This window comes from Hakea prostrata, chromosome 7 (genome assembly GCF_041222555.1).
Source record: "Hakea prostrata isolate BN-2017 chromosome 7, UWA_Hpros_2, whole genome shotgun sequence".
Lineage (NCBI taxonomy): Eukaryota > Viridiplantae > Streptophyta > Magnoliopsida > Proteales > Proteaceae > Hakea > Hakea prostrata.
The window spans coordinates 15,388,189-15,407,935 of NC_142606.1; the positions used below are offsets into that span (position 1 = coordinate 15,388,189).

General features: G+C 38.1%; 1 protein-coding gene across 1 annotated transcript in view; it reads right to left on the reverse strand.

The window, feature by feature from the left end:
• EMB140 (EMBRYO DEFECTIVE 140) overlaps positions 1–16,160 on the reverse strand; it is a 31,788-nt gene extending 15,628 nt beyond the window's left edge. Inside the window, exons 1-12 of the mRNA XM_089163536.1 lie at positions 15,638–16,160; positions 15,424–15,557; positions 14,807–14,864; positions 14,369–14,584; positions 13,900–14,175; positions 11,610–11,744; positions 11,410–11,535; positions 10,074–10,118; positions 7,255–7,362; positions 2,806–2,957; positions 2,602–2,725; positions 242–316 (exon numbers count right to left, since the gene is read on the reverse strand). Coding sequence (XP_089019662.1) covers positions 242–316; positions 2,602–2,725; positions 2,806–2,957; positions 7,255–7,362; positions 10,074–10,118; positions 11,410–11,535; positions 11,610–11,744; positions 13,900–14,175; positions 14,369–14,584; positions 14,807–14,864; positions 15,424–15,557; positions 15,638–15,832 — 1,644 coding nt within the window. The 5' untranslated portion in view covers positions 15,833–16,160. The remainder of the gene's footprint in view (positions 1–241; positions 317–2,601; positions 2,726–2,805; positions 2,958–7,254; positions 7,363–10,073; positions 10,119–11,409; positions 11,536–11,609; positions 11,745–13,899; positions 14,176–14,368; positions 14,585–14,806; positions 14,865–15,423; positions 15,558–15,637) is intronic.
• Between the last annotated feature and the right edge of the window lie 3,587 nt (positions 16,161–19,747).

The following is a 19,747-nucleotide window of genomic DNA, read 5'->3' on the forward strand; positions in this document are numbered from 1 at the left end:
AAGTCCAGATTCTTGACATATCTGAGATCTTGACCAGTTTTTGAACTATGTCCTACATTGGAATCAGAGTATCTGCTAGTCTGCTCTAAGATGGAATAGCAATCTCTCCTTTAATGCTGTACACTAATAGTACTCGAGTATCAAAGCCCACCAATACAAGGACTATTCTCTACATGCAAGGAAAACCTTAAATTCAAAATGCGGAAAGCTTATCAAGTTAAGAAAGAGAAAGAAAACATACCTTCCTTAAAGCATGGTCCAAATCCTCCAGGGTACCAAACTCCCGCTCAAAGCGCAACCAAGAATGGCATATGTCCTGAATAATTCTGTGTTTTAGGAAAGGAAGGTAGCATCCAATCCACAATATACTACACAGTAATTGAAGATCAAACTTCATAGTAAATATGCCAGTTCTGAGACTTGAAACGACACACAATTCAAAGAAGAATTCATATGAAAAAAATTCATGTGACTGAGAAAGAAAAACAATTCTTGATTGTGCTTCAGAATTCCAGTATTTTATCATGTAGGAAAACTATAGCAACAAGTCCACAAGAAACAACAATAAAATAAATTATCCCATTTCTATTCAATTGGAATGTGCAATATCCAATCAAGTAATAAGCAACTAAGTTGAACCGTTGGAAGACAGGAGTGGCCAACACATATTTGATAGACCAGTAATTAAGATCCAAAACAGGCCTGTTTCTTTGCTTGGAAGAAAATAAACTGCAGTATCCTTGGAATAAAATTGCAATCACACTGTTAATGCAAGATGCTGAATGAATATTAAGTGAGATGTAATGGATCACATTGTGTGGAGTACCATACAAATACTCTTGTTAAGTAAGGGCATATTTGCCAATATAGTATAGTGTATGTAAATAAATATCAGATAATAAGATTGGTAAGAAGACCGCTATCAAGTCAATAACATCTCTATATGCTTCTTTATCAGTTTCTGCCCTAATCAGTGTTCTGTTTTACAACATGGAGTCAGAACACTGATCTAAAGCAGTTTTCTTTCTCCGTTTAGATTCTTAACTCAGATACATTCTAAATGATTATTGGTTTCTCCTATGCTGACTCAGGAATAGATTTCTTTCTGTTCCAAAGTGCCTATTGGCTGCTGGCTCTGTTAGTGGAGCACATCCCAATGATGTGCACTATAATCTTCATAAATCAAAGCAACTTCTGACAGGATATCTTTGTGTTTGTGATCAGATTCAATTGTTGGTGATGTATCCCAGTCCTTGAAAGGATGATAACATTTACCAGGTGTCAGCTGTGGAGAAGTACATAACAAAGCATCACTGCCAGTTTTATGCACTACCCAGCTGCCAAAGAAGATTGGGATGCTGTACATGAAAGGTTTAGGACAACCAGAACAACTATCTGTGTATCAGATTTATAAAGATACTATTGAACTGAAACACAGTTAGATACCATTGAACTGAAACACAGTTAGATACTATTGAACTGAAACAAGTTATAAACCCCCCCCCCATTGAATGATAATTGTCAAGGCTAACACATAAATGAATAATACAAGAACACCCAACCGTAACACCCCCCTCCCCCAACCCGGCCCTTTTTGTATTTATTTTCCCCTCTCCCCCAACCAAGACAGCAAATCTCCTGCAGCTAGGCCAGCCTCACCTAGCCAATCGAGCACTACACGGAGCTATGGTTTTGATGGGGACGGTACAAGGCTAAGCTGATTTGTGTTTATTGGCAGACACCTTACTTAAATAGAGATGGGAGCACTTTCTTCTTGGTTTATAGTTGGCCTAAGTAGTGAGAACAGAACTTTTAGCTCTAATGCGAAGTGGCTGTATTTTTTGGCACTAAATTAATGGGGACAAGTTCACTCCATCATCTAGCCATGCATTAATTTCCAGTCTTCTTCCACATTGCCTAATGTCAGAACATTCTTTTGAAAATAGGGCTTCTAAACATGGTGGACCATACAAAAATTGAGCCATAACTAGCAAATTCCCCCATCTATCCAAATATTACAAATTTAGAATGACCAAACAACTGTTACTACGCTTTCAGAGAACAGAAAACCCCCTGAAGAAATTGCCTTTCCCTTAATTTCTTGGGGGAGTGTTCCACTAGCAAAATTAAGATCTTATAGGGCTCACCATGAAGCAGTCTCTTAAGTAAGCTTTCTAAACCCTAAGATTCTCCCAAGGATTAATGATTGCCCCAAAGCTAGTAAAGTATCAGAGACAACAGAGTCGAAAGTAATATATACTCTTGACAGCAAAGCAGCTAGAAGAGTAGAAGAACCCTTCGTATCTTCCGAAGATTACTTCATAAAATTGGTCGGTCATATTAGTTTCTCCTTGTCAAGGATAGTATAGGACCAGGGGGTTTCATAATCTTATCAGACCAATTTTATGAAATTTTATCTGCATATTTAATCACAATCAAATGACTGACTTCAGAACATTAAACAGAATTTTCATCAACAAAACATCCCAAATAACCCAAAAGGCTGAAAAATCCCAAGGGTAATTCGAAACAGCTCTAGCCCACAGTGTTTTTGTTAATTGTACATCTACAATTTCATTACAGCAAGAGAAAGGAGCACACCTCTGAACCAGTTCCGCTGAATCTTTTACTGTAGCACCTCTTATAGATAGATCTAGCTTCATGAATATGACCCATTTCAATTTCCATTCCTATGTAACCTTGCCAGGCCTCAATCATTGAACCACTGTGTAGTCAAACATCAACCATCACAAAGCAAAGAGAAACAGAAATAATATGCAAAACTTAAACTGAGATCAGTCAAACCTGGTCTTAAGCAGGCTCTCCCAAACACCCCGAGCTGCAACTGGATCATTTCCAAGCTTCAATTCCAAACGAGCCCAATAAGTATGCAAACGTAAATTATGAAACAAACCCCCTTCAGCCTTTAGGCATTGGGAGAGGTAATCTGCAGCACGCTGCACGTAAAAATATGTAGTCATAAGCCAAGAAGATATATTAAATAATACAGCATACAAACAAAAACGAGGATTTTTTAATCTGAAAAAAGATTGAACAGAATGCTATCAGTCAACAACAAACCCAGCCTTATTCCAACTTAGCAGGGGTCAGCGAAATGTACCCAGACAAAATAAAGTAGGGAAAACAGAGGTCTATCAAATAGGGGGACTAAGAGCTGGTAAGACAGATCGGAAATGATATAAGCCATGAAAAATTATAGAACATGTAAAGAAAGATGCAAGTGAGAGAAAAGAGGCATACCAGCACACCAGGAAAGGTCCACTACATGAAGCTTGCCCTCTAATAGGATCTAACTGAGGTCATAATTGGAACAAGACCTCGACTATGCCCTCCCTGTTCTAGCTCCTTTGATCAGGATTATATCACTCTTTATGTGGACACCACTAAGCTTCCAGTACCGTTCCTCCTGATAGGCTCTAGCGCTCTACATCAAACGTCTCTATTGATCTTGTAATTCATTGGGCAACTCTTAAGTCAGCTTATCCTCCATAGTCCTAGCGCAATCCATCTTAACATCCTTAATGTGCTACGGGTGGCTACTCAGTACAACACTTCTTAACCGCCCAACTTTCTGAGCCACACATCATAGCCAGTTATACAACAATATGTCAGTCACACAACACTCTGGAGGCATCTCACCACCCAATCCATCTCATCATTATTCTCTATGAAAATTCATCCTCGCTTTTCACTTTATTTATGATATGATTGACCATAGATACTTAAAATAATCACTTTGTGGTATCTCTCTTTCCTCAATTTGTACCACATCAGAGAAGTACACAATTTACCCCATCTTTGTTTTAGTAATCTCAAATTTTCTTGTTTACAATGTTGATCTCCACAGCTCTAACTAAATATTAATTCTTGTTATTGTCTCATCTACCAAATGATCAAGTGAAGAGCATGGAGTGTTATACGAGCATGGGAAGAAATGTAAAATGACACCAAATAGAGTGACATGCAATTTTCAGGGGGATGGTAATAAGATCAGCAAAGTTAGAATGAAATGAATGCATCCATAAGAACCATGGTTCGAGGACTCGCGAGATATTGGCTCCGTGAGACCTTGAGAAAAGACTTGAAGCAAAACTGGGAGAGTTGTAATCTCAGCCGAGATCTCAGTCCAACCATTTGTCATAAATACCAGATCTCATCAAGTCGAGACAAGATGTCTCGCTCGACTGTCTCGACCCTTTTCTTGACTCATCTTCTACTCGCCTTGCTGTTTTTCATCTTTTGGCTAGATTTTTGCCAAAGAAGTGCTCAGATCTCACCCTAGGCTGCATGAACATGTTGTCTTTAAACTTCCCTTTGGCATTTGCCTAGGTTTGTACCATGGCTTGAGATCTTGGTCTCAACCCAGATCTTGGTAGGCCAAAAAACCGAGATCTCGGATCTAGTTTTTTTTTCAAACTCATCTCAAGTGAACTCAAGGGTCCATCATAGCGGGTTTTAGGGCTCAACCTTTAGGAAGTTTCACTATCCCCAGCTGAGAGAAGCCTATTGCTCATATCCAATATTTAAAACACTCGAACTGCAGAACCACTTATAAAAGACAATTTTTAGAAACCAAGAATCGAAACAATGAATACATATCAGCTTCATGGTAGAGCCAATATCTTCCCAAAGGAAGTAGCTCTCATGAAAGCAACTCCTTTTTACACTTCCTGTTGGCCATCTTTTTTTGTCAGTAGTTCCAATTCCCATGGCAAGCTATTAATATCCATACAATTCCTGTTGGCCATCTTTTTTGTCAATAGTTCCAGTTTCCATGGCAAGACATTAATATCCACAGTAATTCATATGTAAAGGAGTTCATAGCATCACAAGGCCAAATTAACACTGGGGGACTGCTAAATCCACAGAAGCATGGTTTGCATTTTGGTCTAAGTAACCTAAATTTTGTGGAACTTTCAGTTTCGGAAACTTCTTACAGGCATAACTGACTTTTACAGACATCAGCCAAAGTTTCAGGCATTGTAATTATTTTGACCATTTCATCAAAATTTCAGGAAAATTTCCTTGAAATCAGGGCAGACTACTACTAAATTTTGAGCTTTCACCCCTTTGGCCTGAGAACTTCAAAACTTACTTGAAAACCTTACTTTTTTGCCGAAGTCCCATCAGTTTGTTACTAGAGCCAAGAAACCATTGTCAATTGTGAAGTATTCACTTCAAAATCCTGGCACAATTTTTTGATGGACTTCAACTGATTCTTCAGGCAGAGAACTGTATTTGGATGGAGAGTGCTCCTCTCATAATTCTGTTATTCAAGTGGACATCTTTTCTTTCTCTCTGTGTGTGCTCCCCCCCCCCCCTTTCTTTTTTTCTTTTTTTTGTTGGGGGGGGGGGGAGGATTTGGATGCACATCTGCAAAAGACAACATCCATCAATTGATCCACCCATTTCAAAAGGATTAGGTGTTCCAAATGTCTTCTTGTTTTGGCTTGCTGCTGAACTTGTACACATTAGTTGTGTAGTGTCATGCAATTTAATGTCTGGTCCTACTCGTTTGATGATGTGGGTAAGCAAAGAGTCTTGTGCCAACATTTCTCAGACATCTTTCTAGCAAAAGCACCGTGATGAAGATGAAATTCTCAGTCAATTGATTAGCTGGCATTAAAATAAAATAAAAATTTAAAAAAAAAAAGAGCAAGAGCAAAGCAAAGCTTTCAATAAACACTAAAATAAATCCCAAAAAAAAAGAAGAAACAACACCATTTTGTGTAGCTTGACAATAACACACACAAGGAAAAGACTATACAGGGATTTCACAAACCTAACCTAATCAGATACAGTGGATCTTCTTCTACAAGACAACTTAGCCTTATCCCAACTAAACAGGGTCAACTGTGTGGATCCATACAACTCACCTACTGGGGTCAGCTACATGGATCATTACCCTCTAATCAGTCTATTTGAGGCCAAACTTGAGATAAGGCCCAAACTATTTATGTGTTTCCTAACTATTGAACCTAGAGTCATTTCAGGCCTGCCCCTAGATCTGTTTGACCTCATCCACAATTCAAAGAAAACAATACAAAACCTGTCTCTGTGGCTTCCTGGAATCTACTCATATAGATAAGATCTCTTTCTCAAAGATTACTTTCTTAACGCATAGAATTTTTCCCCCGTGGGTCAAGGGGAGACCTCAGGCTTAAGGTTAGCAATAGTAAGAAAATCAGGGGGTACTTATGATGTATCTATAAATATTGGTACAGGTCTGGGACTCCATGAAATTTTAAATTACCTTCAAGAACTTGAATATAAAATATAACTTCTTGGTTTATAAAGAGGTAGTAAATGTGCATAAACTTTTTTGTGCATGTATAAATGTAAGCAAAAGCCGCCACCCCCACCAGCTGCTGCCCAAAAAAAGGGCTTAAGCATAAATTGTCAAATTTGATTTTTAAAGTTCAACCCACAACATGGAAGAGACATTTAACCAATAATACAGCAGAGAAAACACAGTGGAAATTTGAGGCTGAGGAATTCATTCTCTTTTTTCTACAACATGAGTCAAAAGATGGAGATAACAAGAGCAACTAAACACTGTTATTGAAGACAGCCAAGTCAGGTAGACTGTTTCTTTGAGTTTTTCATTCCCCCCCCCCCCCGGCATTCTTCTTCCCCATCTTGTCTTTGAGTCAGGGTTCCTTTCTTCTTCATCTTATTCCTTCTCCCAACCCCATATACACACACACACCCTCCAAAAAAAAAAGGGAAAAGGGGATAAAACAGAACAAATCATGTTTAGTCCACATTCTAATGTTGCAATATGCAATCAATTGCTCTTGATCTAGTCAAGTAGCATAATCAAACTCCGTAGCCTTTCCCACTCCATATTCTTCTCTGGACTCTTTAATGTTTTTTAAGATGAGACTAACAGCAACAGATTAAGAAGCATAGGAAAATTAGGATACCACAAACTTTCTTTATGGCCAAATTATTAAGTCCCAGTATCTTCATATTAACTACAAACAGAATCACAAAGAAATCAAGCTCAAACAAAAGATATTAAAGTTACACCATTATCAAAGAAAAAATTCAACAAATCCAGTGAACCCAAAAAAATATGATGTAAATCATTAAAATAGAAAAGACCAATCAAGGATGCAGCTTATATTTCTGCATGGAAAAAAAATTATGCAGGTATTATGCAAAAATACAAAGTACATACAAAAGTTAGCAGGTGCAAAGGAAAACTCAAGAGAAGAATTCTCTATAAACCTGAAATGTGTCCCTTATCAAGGAATAGTTGGGGACATCATCAACCAGACCAGTTAATGAAATTCTTCGTCGCAGCCCATCTATCCGAGTGAGGTATAAGTCCAGATACTGAAAATGGCATGAACCACTGACTATTAGCATCTTTTCACAATAACTGGTTTAGTAAAAAATAAGTACGGCTAAGACAACAGAAACTAATTGTGCCATCAACCTCTAGTAGCTGGGATATGTATGCGACACCACAAGACTGAAGATGCAACACAAATGCATGGATAAAGTTAATGTCAAAGGCCCAAATAAACTCAGCAGCATTTTCTAGCTCGAGTCAGGTCATAAGAACCCCTTGTAAGAGTGGGTGAGGTGTTGCAGGGACTCAAAAACCCCAACCTTTAGAGTCCCAACCTAGCAGGGTGATGAGGATGTTGACTGATCATATTCCAAAGGCTGCACGCGCACCCTATTCCCCTATGGTGCTGGAAATGATGGTGGTGATGATGATGATGATGATGGAATGATGGTTGTGGTGGCGAACTGGTGATCCTAGTTGTCAAGGCGATCCGCAGGTGTCCAGGCACTTTGGTCGACCTGGGCGCCTTGGACAGTCTGTTTGCCTAACTGGTGCCACCTTGTACCTTTGCCCTCTCCAACACCTAGGTTTGCCTAGGGAACATGAGAATTATGTATGCTGTAGATAGATATGCAAACATAAATAACAAAGATTAGTTGGCAAGTCATATATCTATTGTTGTTGGTGTGAAGATCAGTTCAGATAGAAGCCTAAACAGGCTCTTGGAAGGCACCATCCGGTATCTCCAGTTATCTAAAGGGCCACTAGTTGATAGCAGCATCTGACATCTTAAGGTATCTCAACTGTGCTCCCAGGGAAAACTTAACACACTTACTGCAAGCTACTACACGTTGGTTGGAGGTAATCATGTTTCATACTTTCATTGAGAAATAAAATAGCAAACTGCAGTAGCTAGTTCAAGTGTGGAGAACTTACAAAGCTACAACTCATTCTGCAACAGAATTTATATGGCTTAAATCCTTTATTCAAGAGCTTGATATTCTGTAAAGCAAGCATGAGGAAATGTTCTGTGATAACCAAAAAGCTACCATGTTGCTAGTAATCCAGTCTTTCACGTCAGGAGCACACATAATGGCAGAGAAGAGCCATTTATTATCCAAGTTTATTCATTCTTGTGTATTTTACACATGCATTGATCTAGATGGTCCCTAATCTTCCCAACAGATCTGTTCAGCATTATGCTTGAAGCTTTGAATCACCATTAAATGTGGGTCATGCAGGAAAAAAAAGGAAGATGGAAACTACACTAGGCCTGTAAATAAACCATGTGCAAGAATGATCCCCCCTCCCAACCAGCAACTTCTTCAACACCCTGCTATACATTGTCCAGGATGCCTTTCTTTCCTTTCCCAGAAAACCTAATGGTGGGGATATAACATTGTTTGCAGTCTGCGGACTGCATCTGCTTCCAGTATTCTTCAGCTCAAAAAGGGGCCCAGGGTGTCATCCTTTCTTATGGTACATTATCCCTCGGCACAAGTTAGTGTGGTGCACGAGTCACATACTTCGTCATAACTTTGTTATATGGAGGGACTTCTCCAACTGCCTCTTGACAGACTCTGCTCATCCACAGCCAGATTCATAATTTTCCACACATTGCATTTGTTGGAATGCTACAGAAGATATGAACCACCTCAGTTTTGCTTGCACATTTTCCTCTTCCATCTGGAAAGGAATCCTAGAAATCATGCTGGCCAAGGATACAGGGTATTCTTCGATTCCAGAGCAACACATTTGGATGGATATAACTTTTGACAGTAAATCAACTTGGGATATAATGGCCAAGTTCATCCCAACAAAAATCTGGCATCACTTCAAAACCATCACAAATCTATCCCTCCAACCATCTAAACACTGATTTCCCTACCCATGGGAAAACTCAAATCTCCCATAGCATCAACCATTCATCCACACACACACACAAAAAAAAAACCCTTCACTGATAATCTCCCCTACACCTGTCTCGGATAACCAAAGCATCAACCTAATCCTAAATTTCACAAGAAAACCTAGTATGATGAAATCAGATCAACCCATTCACATAAGATCCAGTTTTACAGGCCCATTACCCCTAACGGGCGCTCTTTATTCCTTCTTCTTTTTTCCAACTTTTTCTCCTGGTAATGAATAAGTAGTTCACCTAAAAAAATTATTTCTTTGGTACAGAGGATCTTTTTTTTTGGGGGTGAAATTCAGTACAGAGATTATAACAACATACATACCCAGGGGCAACAATGAATCAAACCCAATGAAGGGGGGAAAAACAGAACCATAATGGACTACCATCAAATCAATGAAAGAATATTAGACTAAGGTGTTTCAAAAAAAAAAAAGGGGAATAAATTCACAAGTGATTTCGAACTTTGCATCTATTACAAATATCAAATTTTGACTTTGGGCTGGATCTAGTTATAAATTACTGCATCTCCTTTCTCAAATTGCAAACCCAGATAAGAATGTTACATGCCATGGAAGTACATCCAACAAAAGCTGTGGGAAATTACAGAGATACCATAAAATGCTAGCACAAATTTTCGAAGGCTCGTGGCAATTTTGCAATGCGATAAACGTTTGAAACACATTCTCATATTGAATACTTTATTGGATTGAACATTGACTGATGTAAGCCTCTTCGTGGCAATAGCCTACTCGTATCTACCATGGCATCATGATGCAACTTAACCTATAAATATTAAGTTTACCTAAAAAACCAATGTGGATATTTTCTCACCTCTTCAATTGTTGAAAAAGTACATTGCAGGGACTGCTCAAAGACCTGAAATAGAAGGAATATACTATGAAAACTTAACCTATCAATCAGACCAAAATAATAATAATAACGAGCTGTAACTCATCCTCATTCAGATCAAAGAAACAACATCAAAATTATACTCTAATGCCACACACACAAAAAAAAAAAAAAACCAGAGAGAGAGAGAGAGACTAACGAAACAAATTCCAAATTGAGATTACTTAACCACAGGGAATCAGAACTTATATCATGGAAAACCATTAAGCATGAATCAAAGAATCCCATTCAGAACTTGCTTGTGACATCTAAGCCTCCCTAAAAGTATACACATTGCAAATCAATTAGATATGAAACATCACAAACCAAAGGAACAGCCTGAAGCAAATACCAAAACTACTCTTTAAGATCTTGGTTACATATATATTCACTACTAATGAACCTACCACACCAATAAGCAACAGAAACAACATAGAAAAATAAAAAGAATCCATACACGAATTGTCCACCTCATCTCAGATATATTAGAGATTTGGGGGCGGGGGAAAGTAAGTATCTGTGGGTTAAATACTCTTCCCCCACCCCCTACCCTGGATCAGGGAACTCCTTAAGTCTTTTCCCGTCTTTTGATCTCATATGATTTGATAGCCCTTGCAAACTCATCCCCAAAGCTCATGTACCAGTGGGTGCACAACAGGATCTGATATGTACTCTACCCAAACAACAGACTAGTTTTCCAGCAATGACCTCCCTCATGCACCTAGCTAATTATTCAGCATTCAATCCCAATTAGAGAGACACCTATGAGTCTATGACCAACAACGTGGTGACTCTACAAAAGCAATGGGCTCTTTGAAATAGTAAGAGAAGATCCTGCAACAACATTAACAAGGTTCCGCAAACTTGAGAAAGCTCTGACAGCAAGTAGGCCACTAAAGATTAGCTTAAACTTCCTTGCCTCCTCTAGTAATTATTTGGTTTGGTATTTAAAAATCCATGGGTCCAGCCACAGAAAATTGTTAAAATGGTCAATGCTTCAGAAGGCAGGGAGGTTAGAGGGCGCTCAGGTATTGACAATAATCAAGGCATTGGAAGGGGGGAGAAAGACCCAACGCATCCAAGTTGCCCGGCTAGGCAACAGCAGTAGTCATGTCAGGAAAATATAATTAAATCTCTGGACGTCATGTGCTTTTATATATAGATAAAAAATTAAATCTCTGGACATCATTTGCTTACATACAGATATACAATAAAATCTCTGGGCATCATACACTAAATAAGTTCAATAATCCGACAAAAGATAAGAACTCAAACATACAGTAGACAACTCATTTTCAGAAGCATGACCACGCTCCAAGGAGAGCAAATATCGACTCCAAAGCTCTCCAATCCAGGAGCAGTTTTTGATGGACCTGGAATATACATCCTTAGCAACACTGGGAACCTGGAATAGAAGACCAAACAATAGTCATAACCTATTACACTACAAGTAATTTAAGCAAGTTTTAAGGGGGCAACCTTCAATGTGTGATCCAAAAAACGAGTGTAATCAAGCCATAAATCACTTGATAAAGGAAACTCAGTGATGGAACGTTCATACAGGATTTGAATGCGAGCTGGATCACCACATGACTGTTCAAATTTTAGGTATGTCTGCAACAACACAAGGTCTGTCACTTGCAATTAATTAAAAGAGATCAGTCAAACTATTAACAATAAGTCTATTAAAAAGAATACCAAACACGTGAAAATAACTTTGGACCACCTAGTATAGAATAAGTGAACAAAGCAGACTAAAATGAAAGTAACGATCACTGAAATGACCAAATATGAAATATGGAAGCAGTGGAAGTGTGTTTTATGTTAACGGACAACAATTACTTTCTCATCAGGGTAATCAGTATACGGAGGAACTAATGATATCCAGATAAATCAAAACCTTCTGATTAGAGAACAGCAGCACGAACCAATTTGGCAGTATTTGTAAGTGGTCCTTCTGCAGGTATTATCCTGTAAAATAAAGATGAACTGTTTTCCCAGATTCCCAATTCCTCTTCAAGCTGCTTATCTGCAGATCCACTTTCCACTCAACTAGGCAAAGCATCACAGGAGGGAAAGGGGGCGACGGATAACCCATAACATCAATTCTTTTACCAAATACCAACTGATATTGACCCCAAATGAAAAGGAAAAATGGTTATGCTTCTTTTGATACAGGTAATGAATCCTAATATTAGTGTATAGTACCTGTCTCTGACTTTCTACCGTGTCCATATTTTTGACAGAATCACCTTCTGCTATCGTTGGAAAAAACAGAAGAAAATACAAAAAGGAAGAATTTTGGCTGATTGGCCTGATTTTTTCACAGTAAAGCACTCCCAGCGGAGATGTAGAGCATCCATCTGATCCAGCAGCACGCCCAACTCCCCAAAAGCAATGGCAAAGGGCATGATCAATATTTCTTCAGTCTCCAAGTACTCTAGAAAGGGTGGCCAGCCCAATCCAAGACCAGACCCACTGCCTAGCTTGGCCATGGTTCAAGATCTCAATTTCATGTCCCATTTCGCCAACTACAAGGGAGTTGGCTCAAGATATTGCTGAGTTGGTGGAATTTTCCCCCCCAACTTGAGGGGCATCAGAGGTCATCTAGGGCTGAAACCAACTGTCCAGCCTATTTCAGACCTTTAGAACGCACTAATAACCCCAAATTTATTGTGTGAGGGTGGGGGGAGAAATGTGTCAACATGAGTTTCACTTCAGACCCAAGTTGGGAACCACTATGCTGAAGTAAAACCTTAAAATGGCCTATTTGTACAAAACCTATACTTGAAGGTTAACACATTCAAAGTTAAAACAATTCTAACACATTACACATGTTCATAATTCAAATTGCATAGTCCAAATTATTGTCAAACTTACAACTCAACAGTCAAGAGTCAAGACCAATGTGCTAAGCACATCATGTCGTCTATCTAAACTAAAAAGAAGAGACATCTTGCAAGCCCTACTTTCCATTAAATTCTAACTAACTGTAGTTAACCCCAACAACCCTAAACCTATTATTGCTTTTTCCCTAGGTTCTGATCATCCATCCTTTGTCCTTTTAAGGAACCTTCCCCCGCTACAGCGCCTACACTCGACCAAAAGCCTGCCCCAAACAACCCCTCAGACCTGATTGCCAGACATCCCTACATTCCCTCAATTCAAACACCTAATTTTCAGGAACTCTCATCGAGCCATCAGAGTCAGTGAGAGACACATAAACCTTCACCTAGAGCACATCATTCCCTTTAAAGGCTGTTTCCAATGTGATTGCCAAGTACACTAAATACCCATGATCAGGTAACTGCAAATTGCACATTCCTACCTTCTGCTAACTTAAGAAGCTAGCTTCCCCTGGTCGTGCTTTAACTGGTATACCTACAGCCTTAAACCAGTATGTAAAGATATGCTATTCTGACAGCAGCACCAACAAAACTTTACAAGCAAAATATACCGTTCAACAAATAAATCGGGACCAGTAAATGCGCTGGAAAGGAGGAATAACACTTAATAGGTTAGAGGAGCCACAAGGGACAGAAAAAAATATATAATGGAGATATGAACCAAAAAGATACAAGTTCAAATAGAATTGAATGACAAGATGGGACTCCAGTAGCCAGCCCATTTAATGAGGGTAAGGCATAGTCAAGTACAGTTGGGGTATAAAATACATAAATACACAATAAAAGAATGTAACACATGAGCATATTACTAAAAATCTGAACAAATACACATCTTCAGCGAATAGTGCAAAAATATTTTGTACCATGTAATGTTGAAGCTTCTCCATGTCTGATGTGTCTTGCTTAGAGATTTTCTCTTCGTGAAGGACCCGAGCACTATACATCTCCATGGCCTTTTCATATGCTGAAACAACATTAGGAGGAACTCCGTCCAGCTCAGCAACTTTAACTTCAGGAGCAGTCCCTTGTTCAACCTCCCAAGCTTTGTAGGCAAGAAGTGTTGACCTCAAGTCAGCCAGAGGCAAAGATAACTGACGATGAAATATACTTCGAATTCGATTGACCTGCTTTTCTTTTTCCTGTACACAAAGAAAACAATTACAAGTCGCATTTATCACTAGTTTTCATTTACCACTAAAAAGAAACCTAAAAGAGGTTACTTGCTTGGGCAGGATGAAACAAACATATCAATATAATTGAGATAAGGAACAGATCACTCAAAGAAAGTGAATGTTTGACATGTAACTCTTTCTCATGCAGCAAAAGCCTGACCTCTTGACCAATATCATCAATGGTATGAGCGACAGCTTGCTCAAATTTTCTGTATGCTTCCCAGATCTTATTGCCTTCAACAAAATGCAATCCAGCAGCAGTAATAGCACGTTCAAATAAGCTCCTCATTTTCAAGATACCAGCTGGTGAATATTCACAAACTGATGGGTCATGCTCTTGGACATAAGTCAAGTAGTCACACCATAGAGGCACAGACTGCAAAAGAGATGCAATATTTAGTTGTACTGAGAAAATTAATTTACTGACAAAACTTACAAAGATTGAACCCAAGGGATGTTGAGACTAGCCGTTCACTTTCTTGAATAAACCCTAAAATGCCCTCCCCACCCTTTTTCTCCCATCTATGGTTTACCTTTATTCTTCTAAGAATACTAAACATCTACAATATTTTCCATATTATTCCAAATCAGAGCTTACCAGATATTCATGTAGACCTCGCTCAAAAAGTTTTTCAATTACAACAAAAGTTTCGGGTCTGCAAAATGATAAGGAGAAGATAAAATATCATCAAGTCATCGGTTAACTAAAATAATATCATAACATCCTCCCAGACATCCACTCCTCCCTACAACCACAAAATAACTGAGAGAACAAAGCATGATTTAACAAGATTTCACTCATATGAGAAGTCCAGGTTCAACATATAGTATTGTATGATAAGACAATGAGGTTATATACTGTGAGTAGACATGCAAATGAAAAACATTTTAACAAAATGTTGGTATACAAACCGTAAGTTGCTTCGATAATTAAAATGAAAAAAGGGAAAACAAGCTAGAAAATTCAAAATGCTAAAATCAAACGATTTCCTCCATTCAGATTCTTCCAGTATCATCATAAAGACGAGTTAATAAAGGCCCCCCCTAAATACTTGATCATCACAATTGGCGCATGGGTGAACTATGCGAACCCTAGTCAATCCATGAGAAACGAGTGATAGATATAGGAAAATTCCATAAAACTTTTAGAGTCTAAGATAGTCGTGACTAACACAAACATAACTGGATCAAACGTCAACAAGGAGAGGAACATACCCGGTGCTCAGTGAGGCTTCGTCCTTGACCCACTCCTGCCACATTGCAGGGGTTAAAGGGAAGAGAGCATTCATCGACTCCCTTGCTTCACGTAACTTCTCAATATGGCCGAGTCTCCTCAGAGCTTTAATGTACTGTGAAACGCAAAATTTTAGTTAAACCAGTAGGATATGTTGCTTATCAACCTAAAAAAATTAACGAAGTAGGAACATACTTGAACGTGGGTATCATAACTCGACGGATTCTCTGCAAGTTCTTTCTCTAGGGCTTCAACTCGGAGATCTTCGACGTCATCGTCCGACTCCGAATCCGACTCAGAAGAACTAGGGTTTTCCATTTCTGTGTCAACTTCCATTTCATTGTGAGTTCTCTCGAGGGTTTTCGCTTCCATAAGAGACGTTTCCGACATCGACTCTTCTCTCTCGGCCTGGTAGTCGTTTGAGCTGAGCAGCCACGAGCGCAGATTCTAACGTCTTCTACTTTTCTTTTGGGCGCCTAAACGAAGCGAGTGTTCTCGTAACCGCCAGATCATGGTTCAGATTTAAAAATCCATTCGGACGGATGCGGATCTGCCCACCTACAATAGGTGAGGGTGGTTTCAGTCACCGCCATTAATCTTCTACTTCTCAGATCGTAGTTTCAGATTTAAAACCTCATTTGGACGGACAGGGATCTGCGCGTCCATAAGTCTGATGGTCTCCATGGATCTGAGATTCTGAACAATGTTCACCTACTGAAAAACGATACGGTTTCCTTTTATAAGCGGTATTTGATGTCAAAATATGATATCGATAAGCAATTAGGGTTTATCAAAATTAATTAGAATTCACCGAAAAACAAAAAACAAATTACATGTGAGTCCCTTTAGTGTGGCCTAAATTCTTGTTAAGGCTCTTTTTTTATCAATTCTCATTTTCTATTAGAGATTTTTTCATTATTTTAAAATGATTTGGCATCTATTATCATTTTTATTTTTATTTAAAATAATAGAAAAACCTCTAAAATCCACAATGGATTTTTTCTCCATTATGGATTATGACTGAGAATTGATTCTCCTCATTTATGCGGGGGTATACTTGAAATTTTAAAATTAAGACGAGGGTATAATAGGAAATACACACTATTTTATAAAATCTCATTTTAAATTCTCTCAAACCCTACGGCAAGTCTCCATTCCAGCAAAACTTTTCTCATCTTCGAACGGCAAACCTCCCTGTTTCAACCCTTTCAAATTCTCTCAAACCCTACGGCAAGTCTCCATTCCAGCAAAACTTTTCTCATCTTCGAACGGCAAAGTTCCCTGTTTTAAGGCTTTGACTCTGCTCGCTACTGCTACTTCTTCCCTTATTCATCTGGTTTAAGGCTTGAGAGCTCCGACGGCAGATTTTTAATGTCGGTTTCTTGTTTACCAACTTTTTCTTTTTTCATTCCATTTCAACTAGTGTTTGCAGTGGATTTTCCTCTCATAACTTCCAGCTTTGAAGATTTAATGTGTTCGTTTTCCTCTATTTTTGAAATCTTGACCGTGGGTTTCTGATTCTGGCACTACTGAAGTAATTTGCGGAGTTTACTTTTTTCATTTCTATTAGATCTAGATTTACATCTGAGAAGGGTTTAAGGTTTAGAAATGTTTTTGTTGTTTTAATTGTTAACGTGTTCAGTTTGGAGGAAGCTTAGGTTATGGGTGGAAGTGGAACTGAATCGGTTGGAAACAGTATTTTCAGTGTAAGAAAGAAATTTTACCGTGAAGAGAATTATGAGAGACTTATCGAATCAACACGCCTCCACCCTCAATGCTCTGATGGTTTGTTGGCGAATCTCTACTATTGCTCTTTCTCCTTCTGCTTCGATCCAGCCAAAGCAAAGAAGCTCTAACAGAAAAATCAAAGATTAGGTGTCCAGTCAGCCCTCTTCACGGTAAGAAATTTATGAGATTAAGGTTGAAGCTGGCTTGATGGATCGTTCTGAATAAACAAAACCCAAAGCCCAAAACTAGAGATTAAGCTAGAAAGATCAAGTGGAGAGGTGTACATCTTTGATACTTAGCAAGACGATGGTTTAAGCTCAGTTAATTAATCATGTACAATATTAGATAAAACAGTTGAATCAATGGATTACTCCACTCCTTTTGGAATTTATGTTTGTTTCTCTGTAATTCTCCAGTGTTTTTAGAACAGAGATATTTAGATCAAGTAGGATAATATAGTATTTCTCAATTTCATTTTGGTGAGTTACAGAGGCGAGCAATTGATTGAGACCAGCTCCAAATGGCCACTGTTCCTTAGTAGCTGAAATATGTGCCAATCTCTTCCTCATTCCCTCTCTGTTTCTCTTTCGGGTGAATCTGAAGTGAACCCCCAGATTACTTCATTTTCTGTTCAAGTCATCAGAAAACCAACCATCTATAGAAATTCTGAGATTCTGGTTCACAGAAAGAAGTAAATCATAAGGTCTTTATTCCCTTAGGTTTCAATTTCCATTGTATCACTCAGTTTCCTCTCATACCTTTGAGATGGAATTTCAACTAACCCATCTAACAAGTATTGTTTAAAAGAGCATTTCTTGTAGGCAACTGAGCAAATATATATTCTTCATCTTTATATTTTATTTGATGCATTTTTTAGTAATTAGTTAATTGTTAATATTAAGATTAATAGGATTTTTTTATTTATTAATTTCTAGAAAATTTTCATTTTGACATACCAAACTTATTTTTCATTCCATAATTTATTGTCGACAAATGTCACCAAACCATTTGTCATTCTTGACCAATAATGGATTCTTATACTTATTTCTTTTAAATAGTCATATTAGACAATGAGAATTGATACCAAAAAGAGCCTAAGTCCCTTCATGCAAAATTTATTGTCTCAAATCAACTTTTTAAGTTTGGGATAATTACTATTAGCCCCCTGTACTTTGATTTTATTACTATTGTATCCCCTGTACTTTTCAAAATTACTAATCCAACCTTCAACTTTGTCTATAATTACTATTGCCCCCTACCGTTAGTTAACTGATGATGTGGCATCTTTATATTTTCTCAAAAATCCCAAAATACCCTTATACTTATCTCTTTATTTATTTACCTTTTTGTCAAGTTACAGTAGTACCCTTAATTGACTGTGGAAAAAAAAAATACCAAATAAAGAAAGAATGATTGAATAAAACTCAAATAGAAACTGAAGAGGAAGAGAAATCGAATTCAACTCAAATTGGAAACTGAATATCACTTAAAAAAAATTCAAAATAAATGAAGTTTAGTGAAGGTGGGAAACCAAATCGGATTTGAATTTTGTCCATTTCATTAATTCAAAATAAATGAAGTTTAGGGTAAAATTTACTTTTAAAAATTTACTTTTAATATGGTTTTATAAATATGATAGAATCGTCTTTTAGTTTCTTAATTTTAATGAAGGGCAAATTAGACATTAAATATTCAAACTTAATGGCAATTTAACACCGTTATAAGGAAAGAAAGGGGAGCAACAGTAATTTCGTAAAGAACAGGGTTTTATTAGTAATAAAATCAAACCACAGGGGGGCAACAGTAATTATCCCTTTAAGTTTTATCATAAAATGAACAAAATAACACCCCACTCAGCCACCTCCATCGAACATTACTCACCACAAAAACAAGAAAAATAAAATTTAACACTCGAGTCACTTATATTTTATCCAAACTTGTGTTCCCTTCTTAGACCGGTGACACAAACAAAAACATAATTTTGCAGAGAAAAGATGAAGGTTTCTAAGGGCCACTAATAACCATGGCGACTTACCATATCCTAGTAGTCATTGATTCTGGCGAATAGCGAACATGGAATCCGGGGAAGATTCTGGTAATTTCAGTTAGTTCGCCAGAAAATTGGCGATTTTCTTGCCAAATCGGGAGAAATTTGCCCGACTTTCGCCTATGTTTTACAATGGTTTCACCCCACTCCACTAGGTCACGTGTACCATTTCGGATGAAAGGGTTAGTTTCTTCAACAATGTTGATGATCTTAGGTTGGCGTTTATTCTGAGCCAACACAGTGATTTTGAAAACCCCATTAACCAGATGAGCTTCAATGGCTTCCAAGTTCGCATGGCCAGGCAACCTGAACTGTCTTCAGAATTTGCCAGTAACGATTTCAACTTCAACAGAGTGCCATTTCTCGCCTTCTACCTTATCTTCACGCTTATGTACTCTCCCAGGGGATTCTCAGAATCGTATTTTCCTCCACCTCGATCTCCACATCTTCCTTCTTCATCCATGGAACATCTACTGCTATCACATGTGCGTGCTGTGTCTCCTTCCAATCTGCCCCAGCCATAGCGCCAA